The following is a 12950-nucleotide window of genomic DNA, read 5'->3' as shown; positions in this document are numbered from 1 at the left end:
ATTTACCCTTCTGTTACCTGTTATGTCCCACTAAAAAGGGAAGGACATTATTATTTATTGAGTTCCCCTCATGGGTGAGCCCCGGACCACGTGCTTTTACCTGGACTACCTCATTTTGTGTTTACAGTAACCTTGTGAGGGAGGGACTTTTGCCCTTGTTTTTCAGAGGAGGAAACTGTGGCTTAAAATACTTGTGTCACTTGCTTGAAATTACATAGCCAGGAAATGATAAAGGATTTAAATCTAGTTCTTCCGTATATGACAACATCTGGTGTTCCTCAGGTGCTGAGTATGTGTTTGTTTTGCCTACATGCTAACCCAAGCAGGTGCAGGGAACAGATGACATTCAGGGACCCTGGCACCCAGCTCTTCCTGGAGGGACCACAGCATCACAATTGTCACAGATGCTAACCCCATCCGAATATTTACCACATGCCTATAGTGCTTTCAGGTTGACACACACCTTATCTCATGGCCTAAGGGAGCTAAGTGTATTGATGTCTGAAGAGGTTTCTGACTCCACCCAGCCCTTCAGCCTGCTGGGAAGGTGAGCTAGGCGAGGTGATAAGCCTCAGAGAGGCAAAGTCCCCTTTCCAACCATATCGTGGTCACTGTTCCCAGGAAAGGGAGCACATACTTGCTCAGAGCTGGGCATCTGGGTGGGAGTTGGGCCCTTGGGGGGCTGTGTCCAGTCCACCCCTGCAATAGTGCACAGAGCCTGTAGCTGGGAAGCACTGCCCTCCAGACCGGATAACCTGCTGTGTTCCTGGAGGCCCCCTCCTCCTGAAAGGACTTTAGCCTTTGGAGCTGTCAGTTGAGCTGGGCCATGGGAGTTCAGAGGGTTGGCAGGCGGTGAAGGAAAGGAGGGAACACCACAGAGGCCACCTGCTACCCAGTCAAGACTCACAGCATGGAGCCAAGGGCGGCCCAAGTGCGGAAGAGAGCGGGATCGAGAAGAAGGCAGGAGCACCCACCCTCCGGAGAAGGTGAGCCACCCTCTGGGAGTGCAGAAACCTCAGATGAGTATAACCTGTTGAGAGAGGTCTCCTGCTGTCTACCTGAAACCTTTCCTGCTGTCCTGGGAGGCGAGAGAAGGCAGACTCTGGCCTCTGCTCCTAACCACCCAGCTGGGAGACGGAGGAGAAAAGGGGCATTCAAAACTGTGACCTTGCCTTGTCTTTTTGACTCTTGAACCTCGGAGGGTGAATGGAGAGGCTTCCTGTTCCCTGAGCACCCTGCTTCCATCAACGGTCATCAGGCTCCCTGCTTAGCAATGGCCTCCTCACCCCCTATAAAACAACTTCCTCTTCTGACTGCCCCACCCATGATACTAGATATCTTCTGATTGGGGGCTGGGAGGGTGCTGAGCACACAAAAAGCACTTCCTGGCAGAGGATGCCTCTGGGCTTGCACAGGGCAGCAGAACCCTAACTCCTCCCCCTTGGGTGTGTCCTTTGACCCCTTCTCCTAGGAAACACAGAGGTGCTTAGAGGCCCTGACTTGGTGCAATGGACCCAACATATGGAGGTGAGGGGCCTCAGGTGTCAGAGGTCAAGATGGACAGGTCCTAGAGTGGAGGGAGATAGGGGTGAGGACAGGTTTTGTGTAAAGACAATTTTTTCTTGGGTTCAAGCCCCTCAGTTCAGGTTAGAGCTAAGGGTTAAGATGAAGGGATTTGAAATACAGGTCATCGGGGCATGGGCCAAAAGGCAGCTAGTGACCAGTCTTCTGTTAGTGGGGCTAGAGGTCAGGAGAGGGAAGGCTGGGGTCAGGGAGAAGACAGTCAAATCAGACATGCTAAGATGGGTGGGACTGGAAATGTGGCTCCTGCTGTTACTCTTGATCATCACTGCTGCCCTGGGAAGTCAGAGGGAGATAAATCATTGGGGAACCTGTGGGCAGGAAACATGTTTTCTACCCCTAGCACTTAGTGCGCACGGAGAGAAGCTCAGTAAATGTTGGGTGAATGAGAGCCTGGAGGACTGGATGGAGGGAGACTGGGCCCTGCTTGTCCTGCAGGCTGTGAAGAGGCAACTGCTGGAGCAAGCACAGAGACAGCTGCTGGAGCTGCTGGATCAGGCTGTATCAGAGGCAGTACAATCCTATCCACCACAAGGCAGACGTCTGCCTACCATTCCTCCAGATTCCTTGAGCAAGTAAGAGTCTGAGGAGCCAGGGGCTGAGGAATGCCTGGAGCAGACTCCTCCATCATAAGATTATAAGCCATAAGCACCATCGCATGTGCCTTTTAGTGCCTCTGCCTCCCTGGCACTGATCTCTACCTCCAGCCTTGCTCTGCCCTGGCCCTGACCTTCTGCCTGGTCCTGCCCTCTGGCCCTTGACCTTCTGCTACTATTGCCCTTGGCTCTTAAGTATTGATCTTCCAAAAGACTCTGCCTTCTGCCCACTGCCTTCTTCCTTTGGGTCCTGATCCAGAACAACTGTCTCAATTCAGGACCCAGGAGCCATCCCTGAGAAAACGGAAAGTTTTTGTCACTCGCGAGTCCCTGCTTGAGTAAGTCAGAGGGTGGGAGGGAAAGAAGGGGCTTCAGTTGGAGGTCCAGGATACATCAGTGCTTATCCCCAGGCTCTAGGTGGTTTGGGAGGGGATTTAGAAAGGGTTTTTAAGGTTCGGTTTCCCCATCTGCCCTGGGTGTGACTGGAAGAAAGCCCACCAGCATAAGCAGTGTCTGGGCTTGAAAGGGTTTTGGACAGATGTCCCAGTCACATCCCAGCCCTTAAACGTTCCAGTCACTAGGCTCCATCCTCACACGTGTACCGTGCCAGCACTAGTCCGCATGACATTGAGGACCCTTCCGCACCAACATTCAGGCCCCTCTCCCTCCAGTGAGCTGATGAAGGTGCAGCATTTCCGGACCATCTACCACATGTTCATCGCCGGCCTGTGTGTCTTCATTATCAGCACCCTGGCCATCGACTTCATTGATGAGGGCAGGTAGGCCCCTCTTCTGCCTAGGGTAGGTACACAGATCAGATCAGACCCCTGGGGTCCCTAGGACTCCAACTACCATTGATTATTGCGCACACATCAGTGTGGCTTCCAAGAACATTCCCACCTAAAACATACTCTTAGCTTCTTCCTTCCACAGCCTTGGATGGCCCTGGGTCTGTCCTCCCAGGGCCACTCAAATAGTTCTCAATAAGACCCTTGTCTTGAGGCAGATTTACACGTGTGCGTGCGTGCGTGCAGGCACACCCTTCTCACCCTGCTCTTTTCCAAGTCAGTGCTGTTCGATTCAAGTAACCTCCTTTGAGCATCTTCCAACGACCAGCCCTGGGCACCAGAGAGATGAGGGGCAGGCCTCATCCCTATCTATGAGGCACTCCCAGTCTTGTGGGGAAGACGAACACACACACAGAAGTGCCTTGGTGGGTTGTTTCAACCGGAGAGCACCACCCCCTCTGAGGGAGGAGCTTTAGAAGAAGGCTTTACATCCCTGGGGTCTGTATTTGCAGGACAACTCCCACTAAGTAGGGCACTTAGGAAGCAGTAAAAAGAAGAGGACCAGGGATCTGCAAGTTCAGCAACAGCACTTCCCTTTGGTGAAATTGTTGCTAATTATATGAGTAGTATAAGGATCAAATCTCAGCAAAAAAGTCCAAATACATGTAAAGTAATAGTCCTTCTTGACCACCCCCTCAATCCCAGACCACTCTCCAAAAGTAATATTTTCAGCCCTTTTGAGAGTTTCCCTCCAAAGCAGTTTCCATGCATTCCATCCATATCTATGTAAGAACCAAAGAGATGTATTTTATGGTGGTTTACAAAAAGAAGACATGTACTGTACCTATTGTTCCGCTTCCACTCCCTAACAACCTAGTTTAGAGACCTTCCCATGTCAGTCCATTGTGTTTAATGACGGTGGTGTCAGGCGCTGCCTGATGTTGTTCATTAGTCCTTTCCCAATGGACACGTGGGTTGTTCCCAATTTTTCACCATTAAAACTGTATACCCTTTTTAAAAAAATCTTCACCACCCTGACTGGTGTGGCTCAGTGGATAGAGTGCTGGCCTGTAACTCAAAAGGTCACCAGTTCAATTCCCAGTAGGGGCACATGCCTGGGTTGTAGGCTGGGTCCTAGGTTGGGGGCATGTGAGGGGCGACCAATCCATGTGTCCTCACACATTGATGTTTCTCTCCTTCTTTTTCTCCCTCCCTTCCCCTCTCTCTAAAAATAAATATATAAAATCTTTTTAAAATATTTATTAAAAAATCCTCACCCAAGGATATGTTTATTGATTTTAGAGAGAGAGGATGGGAGAGAGGGAGAAACTTCAATCCATTGAAGTACATGCCCCGACCAGGGGTTGAACCCACAACCTAGGTATGGGCCCTGACCGGGGATCAAACCCACAACTTTTTTTTTGGTGTACAGGGTTTCGCTCTAACCAATTCAGCCACCCTGTCGGAGCAAAACTGTGTACTCTTAATCTAAGCAAACAAAACACTCAACAAGCTTCTGGCACTGAAAAAGAACAGAACTAACAAAAATCAGATGAAATTGGGTGTGTTCAGGGTTGTATGGCCGTGGACAGAACTAACAAAAATCCCAGTTAAACACTTAATACCTTCTATCCTAATACCTGTGGCATGCAAAGTACAGAGCCCTTCTGCAGCATCATAATATTCACAGAGGGCTCTAACAGCAGCTTGGAAGCAAACCCACTTCCCAATAGGGTCTCTTCAGGCAACACCCTGCACTAGAAGTCTAGGCAACAGAGGGGCCTTCTTGAACACTTTCAGCAATGAGGAGCTCACAGCCTTCGCAGGATACCTCAGTTTATCTTCCAAGAGCTCTGGCTGCAGATGAAGGGGGAAAGGATAGGCTACACATTTGTCTACTTTGTCTCTCCTTTCCCATTCCCAGGCTCCTGTTGGAGTTTGACCTATTGATCTTCAGCTTCGGACAGCTGCCCTTGGCTCTGATGGCATGGGTCCCCATGTTCCTGTCCACTCTGCTAGCACCCTACCAGTCCCTCCGTCTGTGGTCGAGGCCCCAGGCTGCAGGGGCCTGGATGCTGGGAGCAGGCCTGGGCTGCGTGCTGCTGGCCGCTCACACTGCAGTGCTTGGCATACTCCCGGTCCACGTGGCTGCCAAGTATCAGCTCCCGCCTGCCTCCAGCTGTGTCCTCGTCTTTGAGCAGGTGATGGGTGGGGCCAACAGTGGTGCAGGCGGGTGAGCACCAGAGGGCTGTGGAGGCCTATACAGAATTGGCAGGGTGGAGCTAGTTACTAGAGGCAGAGTCCGTTGCCAGGAATTTGAGCAACCAGCAGGCTCCAGAGAAATGTAAACCAAATGGACAGGGCTAGGCGAATGCAATCTGGCTCGGCAGAGTCACAGGAGGTTGGCCGAACGAAAGCTCTGAACGAAGGCTCCGCTCTGGCCTTTTCAGTAACCCCTTACCCTCTATTCATCCCAGCAATAAGGAAATCCGACAAAAAGATAAAGTATGTGCTCTAAGCATACATATTTTATGAACTGCCTGCCTCATTCTCTCTCTCTCTCTCTCCCCCCCTCCCTCCTCCCCTTCCTCTCTTCTCCCCTCCCCCCTCTCAACGGAGGGGACCCAGACATTGTGCATTGTGATATGTATGCTTAAAGCCACACAGCAACTGAACCTCCCTTCCACTCCATCTTAGGTCAGACTCCTGATGAAAAGCTACTCCTTCCTGAGAGAGACTGTGCCTGGTATCCTTCGAGCCAGAGGAGGTGAGGCCTTCCCCTGGGTGCTGTAAACTCAGGCCTCTTGGCTGGTTGCATACAGCCAGCAGTGGCAGGACCCTCATAAAAGCTCTGACTTCCTAAGCCCACCCTGCCCACTGGGCACAGGTCTGGCCCCCATCTGGCCTCTGTGGACCTTAGCATTAGGCCTCAGGTCCCACTCCGAGAGATGGCACCTTTGTTGCCCAGTACTTTTGGTGCTTTCCCATTTCCAGGCCTAGCCTGAAGAGAAAGGGAGAATGGGTAGTGGAACTTCTGGGTGCCAAATAAAACTTCAGCCATAGCAGGTTCTGCACCAGGAAATGGGGTGCCCGGAATGGAAGTAAGAGAGAGGTACTAGAGAGCAGGTTCAGCTCCTGCCCAATTTCACCTCCCCCACCCCCTCGAGACCCATTATCCAACCCTTCACCCACCCCTTCACCTCTGTCCTATCCAGCTCTCCATACCCTAGTCCCAGCCCCCCTCACCTCTGCCCTCTCCTCCTCCCCCAATCACTGACTGACCCTTCTCACTCCTCCGCAGGTGAGGGGTTCCGGGCCCCCAGTTTCTCCAGCTACCTCTATTTCCTCTTCTGCCCCACACTCATCTACAGGGAGACTTACCCCAGGTAAGACCCTTCACCCTTTCCCCAGATGCCTAGGCCCATCCAGGACCTTGCCCTCTTCCTCTCCTCTCCTTGAGGTCCCTAGCCTCACCCCAGACACTTTCTCAGGAAGCATCCCATCACAGAGATGAGAAAGAAGTGACAAGTAGGCTACACCTTCTTGCCCCATCCATGGTATCACAACAATGATCAACTGTCCTGGATTGCTCAGGATTGTCCCTGTTTTAGCACTGAAAATCCTAGGTCCTGCCCTGGCCAGTGTGGCTCAGTTGGTTGACTATTGTTCCACAAAACAAAAGGTAACTGGTTCAATTCCTGGCTGGTCAGGGCACAGGCCTAAGATGTGGGTTCAGTCCCCATCAAGGTCCATGTGAGAGGTAGCTGGTCGATGTTTCTCTGTCGCATCTATGTTTCTCTCTCTCTCTTTCTCCCTCCCTTCCCCTCTCTTTCTAAAAATAAATAAATATTTTTTTAAAAAAATAAAGAAAAAGAAATTCTAGGTTTGGGGAAATCCCTCAATCCAGAGCAAACTCCAGATGATTGGTCACCTTAGTTGACACCCAAGCTAAAATTCCATTTGCTATCTCTACTACGGAAGGTGCAAAGTGCTCTAGACTCCCATCTCCCCCGAAAACCCTCCCAGGCCTGAGCAATTGAGGGGCTGTGGAGTGAGGGCTCCAGAACCTGGGTCCTGGCCTGAGCAGGGAACAAGAAACATATAATCCCCATTGCTGCTGCAGGACACCCAACATCAGGTGGAATTACGTGGCCAAGAACTTTGCCCAGGTCAGAAGATGGGGTGGAAGGGTGGACCACCTGTGACTCCTGGCGGCTGAGGGGGAATTTCTGGGAGTGGAGTGGAAGAAGCCTGGGGAGAAGGTCAAAGGGAAGAAGAGGAAGATGCTGGGCCAAAGTCCAATTCTAGGGTGAGGGGGCAGCTGCCAGTACCCCTTCTCAAAGTTAGGCATCCACCACTTCCTCTCCAGGCACTGGGCTGCGTCCTCTATGCCTGTTTCATCCTGGGCCGCCTCTGTGTTCCCGTCTTTGCCAACATGAGCCGGGAGCCCTTCAGCACCCGTGCCCTGGTACTCTCTGTCATGCACGCCACATTGCCAGGTATGCCCACCACAACAGGACTGGAGAAGGCTGTGCTGTGGGAAAGTTAGTTGGGAATTTCTCACTACCCTTGCTCTTTGCCTTCAGTCAGTTCTGACACCTTCTCCCTCTGAATCTCTTTTCACTTCTGTCTCCTCCTACCACTGCTCATGTTAGGGTATTAGTTCAGTTTGTCATCCGCTCCCCCTTTCTATATTAGCCTCCCAACCTGTGTCCCTCCCACCTGAATCTTTCCTCTCCCATCTGCCCCTGAGGACGTTGCTGCCCAGATGAACGTCCTTCCTACAGATTAATCATTCCTGATCCTGTTTCAAAAGCTCCAGTGACTCCCCATTGCTGGGATCTCCAGATAAGACTGAACGGTGGTCTGGCATTCCAGGCCTTTCCTGTGCATCACATCCCACCATAAGTCCAGCCATTCACTGAACTGCGTGCACTTTCACGCCTCCAGGCATTTGCTTACACTAGTGTCTCAGCTTGGATTGCGCTTTCACTACTGTCCAGTTGTAAAACCCAGTTCTTTCTTGGAGGCCCATGTGAGAGGTCCTCCTTTAGGAAGCTTTCCCTGTCTTAGCCATCAATTACCATGATCTGCCCTATGCTCTGCATTCCCAAGCACATCTGTGGCCACCACGCTTAATTCCCAATACATTTAACCTTGATGTGTGGTCACACATGTCTCTCTGTCTGTCTGTCTGTCTCTCTTTCTCTCCAACCACTCTGTGAACTCTCAATGGCCAGGGGCTTTGAGAATCATCTCATAGCCCCAATATCTGGCATGGTGTTCATAAGCAAATGGGCAAATTGATAAATGCATGAATTAGTAAATCACTGATAAATAATGGGTAGGATTGAGGCCCTAGATGCTGGGCAAGGGTTCCTCAGATCTTCCCAGGTGTTCAAGGTGGGCCAGTCTGACCCGCAGCCCCTTGTCCCCACTCACCAGGCATCTTCATGCTGCTGCTCATCTTCTTTGCATTCCTTCACTGCTGGCTCAACGCCTTCGCGGAGATGCTACGATTTGGGGACAGGATGTTCTACCGGGTGAGGCCTGGACCTGGGCCACTTGGGGGCTAGAGGCAGGGGAATAGAGAGGGATCTGGGGAGGATGGCGGCTGTGTTGGGTGTTGCCTCAGCTGTGCTGTTGATCTCCCACAATGAGAAATGTGCCCTTCTGGGTGTGGTTAAAACGCCACCCCTCCACCTCCTGACTAGTCAGGGCTAACTGCTTTTGTGCAGATGGAGAGGGAGATTTAGAAAGAGACAGAGTAACAGGAAAGGCAGGGACCCCAGGTCCAGAAGAGGGAACTGAGAGAGCTGAGACAGTACTTGCTGTCTCTGTTTTGCCTGGAGTCAGCCCTTGTGGGAGAATATTGGGATGGGGGCAGGAGGCAGGGGTAGGAAGCTGAGAAACTGGACCTGGGAACAGACAGGGCCCTGATACACACTTCCTTCCCCCACTCTGACCCTTCCCCTTCCCCAGGACTGGTGGAACTCCACATCCTTCTCCAACTACTACCGCACTTGGAATGTGGTGGTCCACGATTGGCTGTACAGCTATGTATATCAAGATGCGCTGTGGGTATGGGCTCTATGGACCTTCCTCAGCTCCCACAGTTAGTGTAGCCTCTCTGGGACATCCTCTCCTTTCCTCCCTCTGCACCATTTAACCTAAGGTCCCCTAGCCTTCCATCTGCCCCATTCTACCCAATCCAATGGGCAGAAAATTCTTCTTATGATCTAACTTCCTATCTTCCTTGTCCCTAACTCCACCCCTCCACAGGGCTTTCTGCCCTCCTAAGGAGCATGCATATATCAATTTTCAGTTACCAAGAGTTGTTACATACATTTAATCTGCACAATAACCCTGTGAAGTAAGTATTATTATATCCTCTTTTTAAAATTGCATATAAGGCCCAATGGGCTAATGAAATGCTCTTAAGTAAAACATGTCAGCCCTTCTGACCCCAAATCCCATATTCTTTTCATTGCACCACATACCTTCCTGGCTTCCTTAAGGAGGGGGCTTTTCATAGAGGGGACCTAAAGAGAGTCACTCCACATTCCTCCCCCTGCCCCTGACAGCTCCTTGGTGGCCAGGCCCGTGGGGCAGCCGTGCTGGGCGTGTTCGTGGTCTCTGCAGTTGTCCATGAGTACATCTTCTGCTTTGTCCTGGGCTTCTTCTACCCTGTCATGCTGATACTCTTCCTTGTCTTTGGAGGTGAGCTTGGCTTCTGTGTGCCACGGGAGAGGGGTTCATCCAGAGGGAGGAGGCCTGTGCTCCTGCTCCTAGAGAATCTAAACTATGGGGGAAGTCATGCACCCAAGACAGAAGGGACTCGGGAGCAAGGAGGGAGGCAGCGTCAAATGGCAGCAAGAGAGTGTCCTGGGGGATGTGGGAGAAGATTTCTGGCTCTAGAGGAGCATCTGAGTGGGACACACATGGAGGGAGACAAAGGGGAGAAAACTGGTGGAGGTTAGGAGGTTCAGTATGAGATCCAGGTTATTGAAGGGTAAACTGAGGAATCCTGGTTTTCTGTGAGTCACTTGAGACCTCCATGGGTTTCTGGAGCTGCTTCCAGATCTTTTCCAATGGGACCTTCCTGGTCCATCGCTTCCCAGTGCCCTGGGATGGAGAGCAGCCAGGGACACAAGGCACAGGTATCTGGAGTTGGGGTGACAATCTTTTCTCCTGCCTCAGGACCAATGAACTTCATGATGCATGACCAGCACACAGGGCCAGCGTGGAACGTGCTGATGTGGACCATGCTGTTTCTGGGCCAGGGCATCCAGGTCAGCCTGTACTGCCAGGAGTGGTATGCACGGCAGCACTGTCCCCTGTCCCAGGTAAGGAACCAGGACACCTGCACTCAGCTTCCCATTCAGGGGTATACGCCTCCCCTTCCCAACAGCTAATCCCTTATTTTTTCCCAATTCAACAGCTAAGATCAGGGGCCGGGCCTGGTTTGGGGGCAATGGGCTCCCAAGTCTTGAGTGCACAGAGTGGGCACTGGGAGAGACCTTATTCACAGTTCGCCTTTCTCTGGCACAGACAACCTTCTGGGGGCTGGTGACACCTCGATCTTGGTCCTGCCATGCTTAGAGGTCCGGGCACTCTCACTGCCCTGATGATACCGCCAAGTTCTTCTCTGCCTGCAAAGCCTGGGACCAGGGCTCATCTCTCTGCACTTCAAGACCTAGCTCTGAGGTGAGGGGACTCAGCATGCGTGACCCGCCAGAGAACTCCAGAGACTGAGATCTGTGGGCCTGTAGGCAGCTGAGCACAGACCCAGAGTAGTGCTGGCTCTTGAGCTTCCACCCCGGTAGACTGGGCACAGGGCCCCCTCCCACTCCATGGCTGTCCGGACTTGAGGACACTTGAAGGACCTCACATATTTGGTGCATGTGGGGAGGTTTAGAGACCTGGGACCACCAAGGTCTGAGAAGGGTTTGGTTTCGGGGGGGGGGGGTTATTTTGTACTTCCAACACAATAATAAACTCTGTGGTTCTTTTTATTCATTCGTTTATTCATTCATTCATCATTTGCCGAAAGCCCACTTTTGACAGGCATTATTGAAGAGTTGTGTCCGCGGAGGCAAGACTTTGTGGCGGAAGGAGCTGAGGGTTGGGCAACATCCTGCCTTACCTTCTCTATGGCACTCCTCTCTCCCCAAAACCTGGCCTCGCCCCCTCTTCCACCTTGACTCCTCTTCAGCTCACATTTCCACACCCCTTTAATCCTTCTGCTCACGGCAACCTCTAGCACATTTTGAGAGGGCACACGGCAGGTCTCTTTTCCTTCAGCAGAGGAGCCTCCTGTACAGACGTCGGGCAGATTTTCAACTTGGTGAGCCTCGTTTCCACAGCTATAAAACTGACATTAAAATTGGGAATGTCTTAACTGTATGAGGACAGCAGGTCAAAATGTTCACATTCAGGGCCGCTCTAAGGAGAGGGTCGTCTCTCTCTTTCCTGCACAGATCTCTTGCCCAACCTGGTGGTGGGGAGGCATCTGCATTAGGGAAAGGGCAACAGCAGCTCCAGGGGGACTGAGGACCAAACCAACCAAAATTCCTGAGGGGGAGCACTTTTAAAACCATTTTCACAGTGTCTACAGAATATTTTTTTATGTCAATAGTATAGGTATATTCATTTTTAAGTACTGCATGGCATTACATTGCATGCTTATACTATATTTAACTAATTACATACTTTCAATTGTTTCTGATGTTTCACTCTTTTAAAACAATTCTATGATGAACTGCCTTGTGTATATATACCTCTTTGTGCATTTTCCTAGGGAAATGTGCCATACGCAGAATTACTGGAACATTGGGTGGGCTAATTCAAATTTTGTACACATTGCCCAGCTTCCCTCTAGAAAGCTCACGCGAATTTACAGCACATGATATTGCCGCCCATCTCCCACCCCTTTGCCAATATGGAGTTTTGTCGACTTATTTATTTTTACCAATCTGATAAGCAGAAAATCATGTCTGTCATTTTAATTTTTGCATTGTGCTTACTATTGAAAAAACTGAATATATTTTCCTATGTATACCAACCATTTTTATTTAATATTTTATTTATTTTTGATAGACTTTATTTTTTAGAGCAGAATTTAAGTTCATAGCAAAATTGAGCAAAGATAGAGATTTCCCACACATTCCCTGCCCCCCCCACATACCATCCCCCATTCTCACCATCCCCCACCAGAGTGGTTCACCCCTCACAACTGATGAATCTGCTGCGACATGTCATCATCACCCGCAGTCCATGGCTGACATGAGGGTTCTTTTTTTGCACATTCAATTGATTGGGAAAAAATTAATTTATTTCTATTTTTAATTTTTTCCAGCCTTATTGAGACTTTATTGAGTATAATATAAATTTAAGGTACAAAAATGTGGTGATTTGATGTATGCACATATTGTGAAATGATTACCACAATAAGGTTAGTTCACACGTCCATCACCTCACATAATTACCATTTTTTTGCCTTTATGATGATTGCATTTATGATCTTTTGTCTTAACAACTTTCAGGTATGTGGTACAGTATTGTTGATTATAGTCAGCATGCTGTACATTAGATCCCCAAAACTTTTTCATCTTGTAACTGGGAGTTTGTACCCTTTGACCTTTTCCTCATTTCCTCCACCCTCTGCCCCAGGCAACCACATTCTACTCCTTATTCTATGGGTTTGGCCTTTTTAGATTGTGAATATGAGCAAGATCATAAAGTATTTGTCTTTCTGTGTCTCATTTATTTCACTTAACATCATACCCTCAAGCGGACTTGGACAAATGTATGGCATGTATCCACCATTACAATATACAGAGTAGTTCTTCATTGCTCTAAAAAATCCTCTGTGCTTTGCTACCTATCTTATTTTTTATTTTGTTTATTTCCATTTTTATCTTGACTGGCTATCCAAACTTTAAACATTTTTCATTTTTATTTTCTTTTAAATAAGCTTTTTATT

At 49.9% G+C, this 12950-nt stretch overlaps 1 protein-coding gene across 5 annotated transcripts; it reads left to right on the top strand.

The window, feature by feature from the left end:
• Nucleotides 1-849: 849 nt before the first annotated feature.
• Nucleotides 850-10964, top strand: SOAT2 (sterol O-acyltransferase 2). Of its 5 annotated transcripts, none has more exons than XM_045184314.3 (15): nt 850-986; nt 1472-1527; nt 1925-2156; nt 2456-2515; nt 2849-2956; nt 4890-5166; nt 5663-5732; nt 6267-6351; nt 7089-7134; nt 7335-7464; nt 8411-8508; nt 8948-9046; nt 9550-9685; nt 10166-10311; nt 10517-10964. In XM_045184314.3, the coding sequence occupies exons 2-15, from the start codon at nt 1509-1511 to the stop codon at nt 10565-10567; spliced, it is 1557 nt and encodes a 518-aa protein (XP_045040249.2). In that variant the 5' UTR covers nt 850-986; nt 1472-1508; the 3' UTR covers nt 10568-10964. The 5 variants fall into 5 exon arrangements, with proteins under 5 accessions (XP_045040249.2, XP_045040250.1, XP_024431603.2 ...); XM_024575835.4 differs by having other exon boundaries at nt 852-986; nt 2020-2156; XM_045184315.3 differs by lacking the exon at nt 2456-2515 and having other exon boundaries at nt 851-986; nt 2020-2156.
• The last annotated feature ends 1986 nt before the right edge of the window (nt 10965-12950 follow it).

Source organism: Desmodus rotundus, chromosome 3 (genome assembly GCF_022682495.2).
Source record: "Desmodus rotundus isolate HL8 chromosome 3, HLdesRot8A.1, whole genome shotgun sequence".
NCBI classification, from domain to species: domain Eukaryota; kingdom Metazoa; phylum Chordata; class Mammalia; order Chiroptera; family Phyllostomidae; genus Desmodus; species Desmodus rotundus.
Note: the sequence above shows the minus strand (reverse complement) of the source record. Positions and strands in the feature narration are given on the sequence as shown.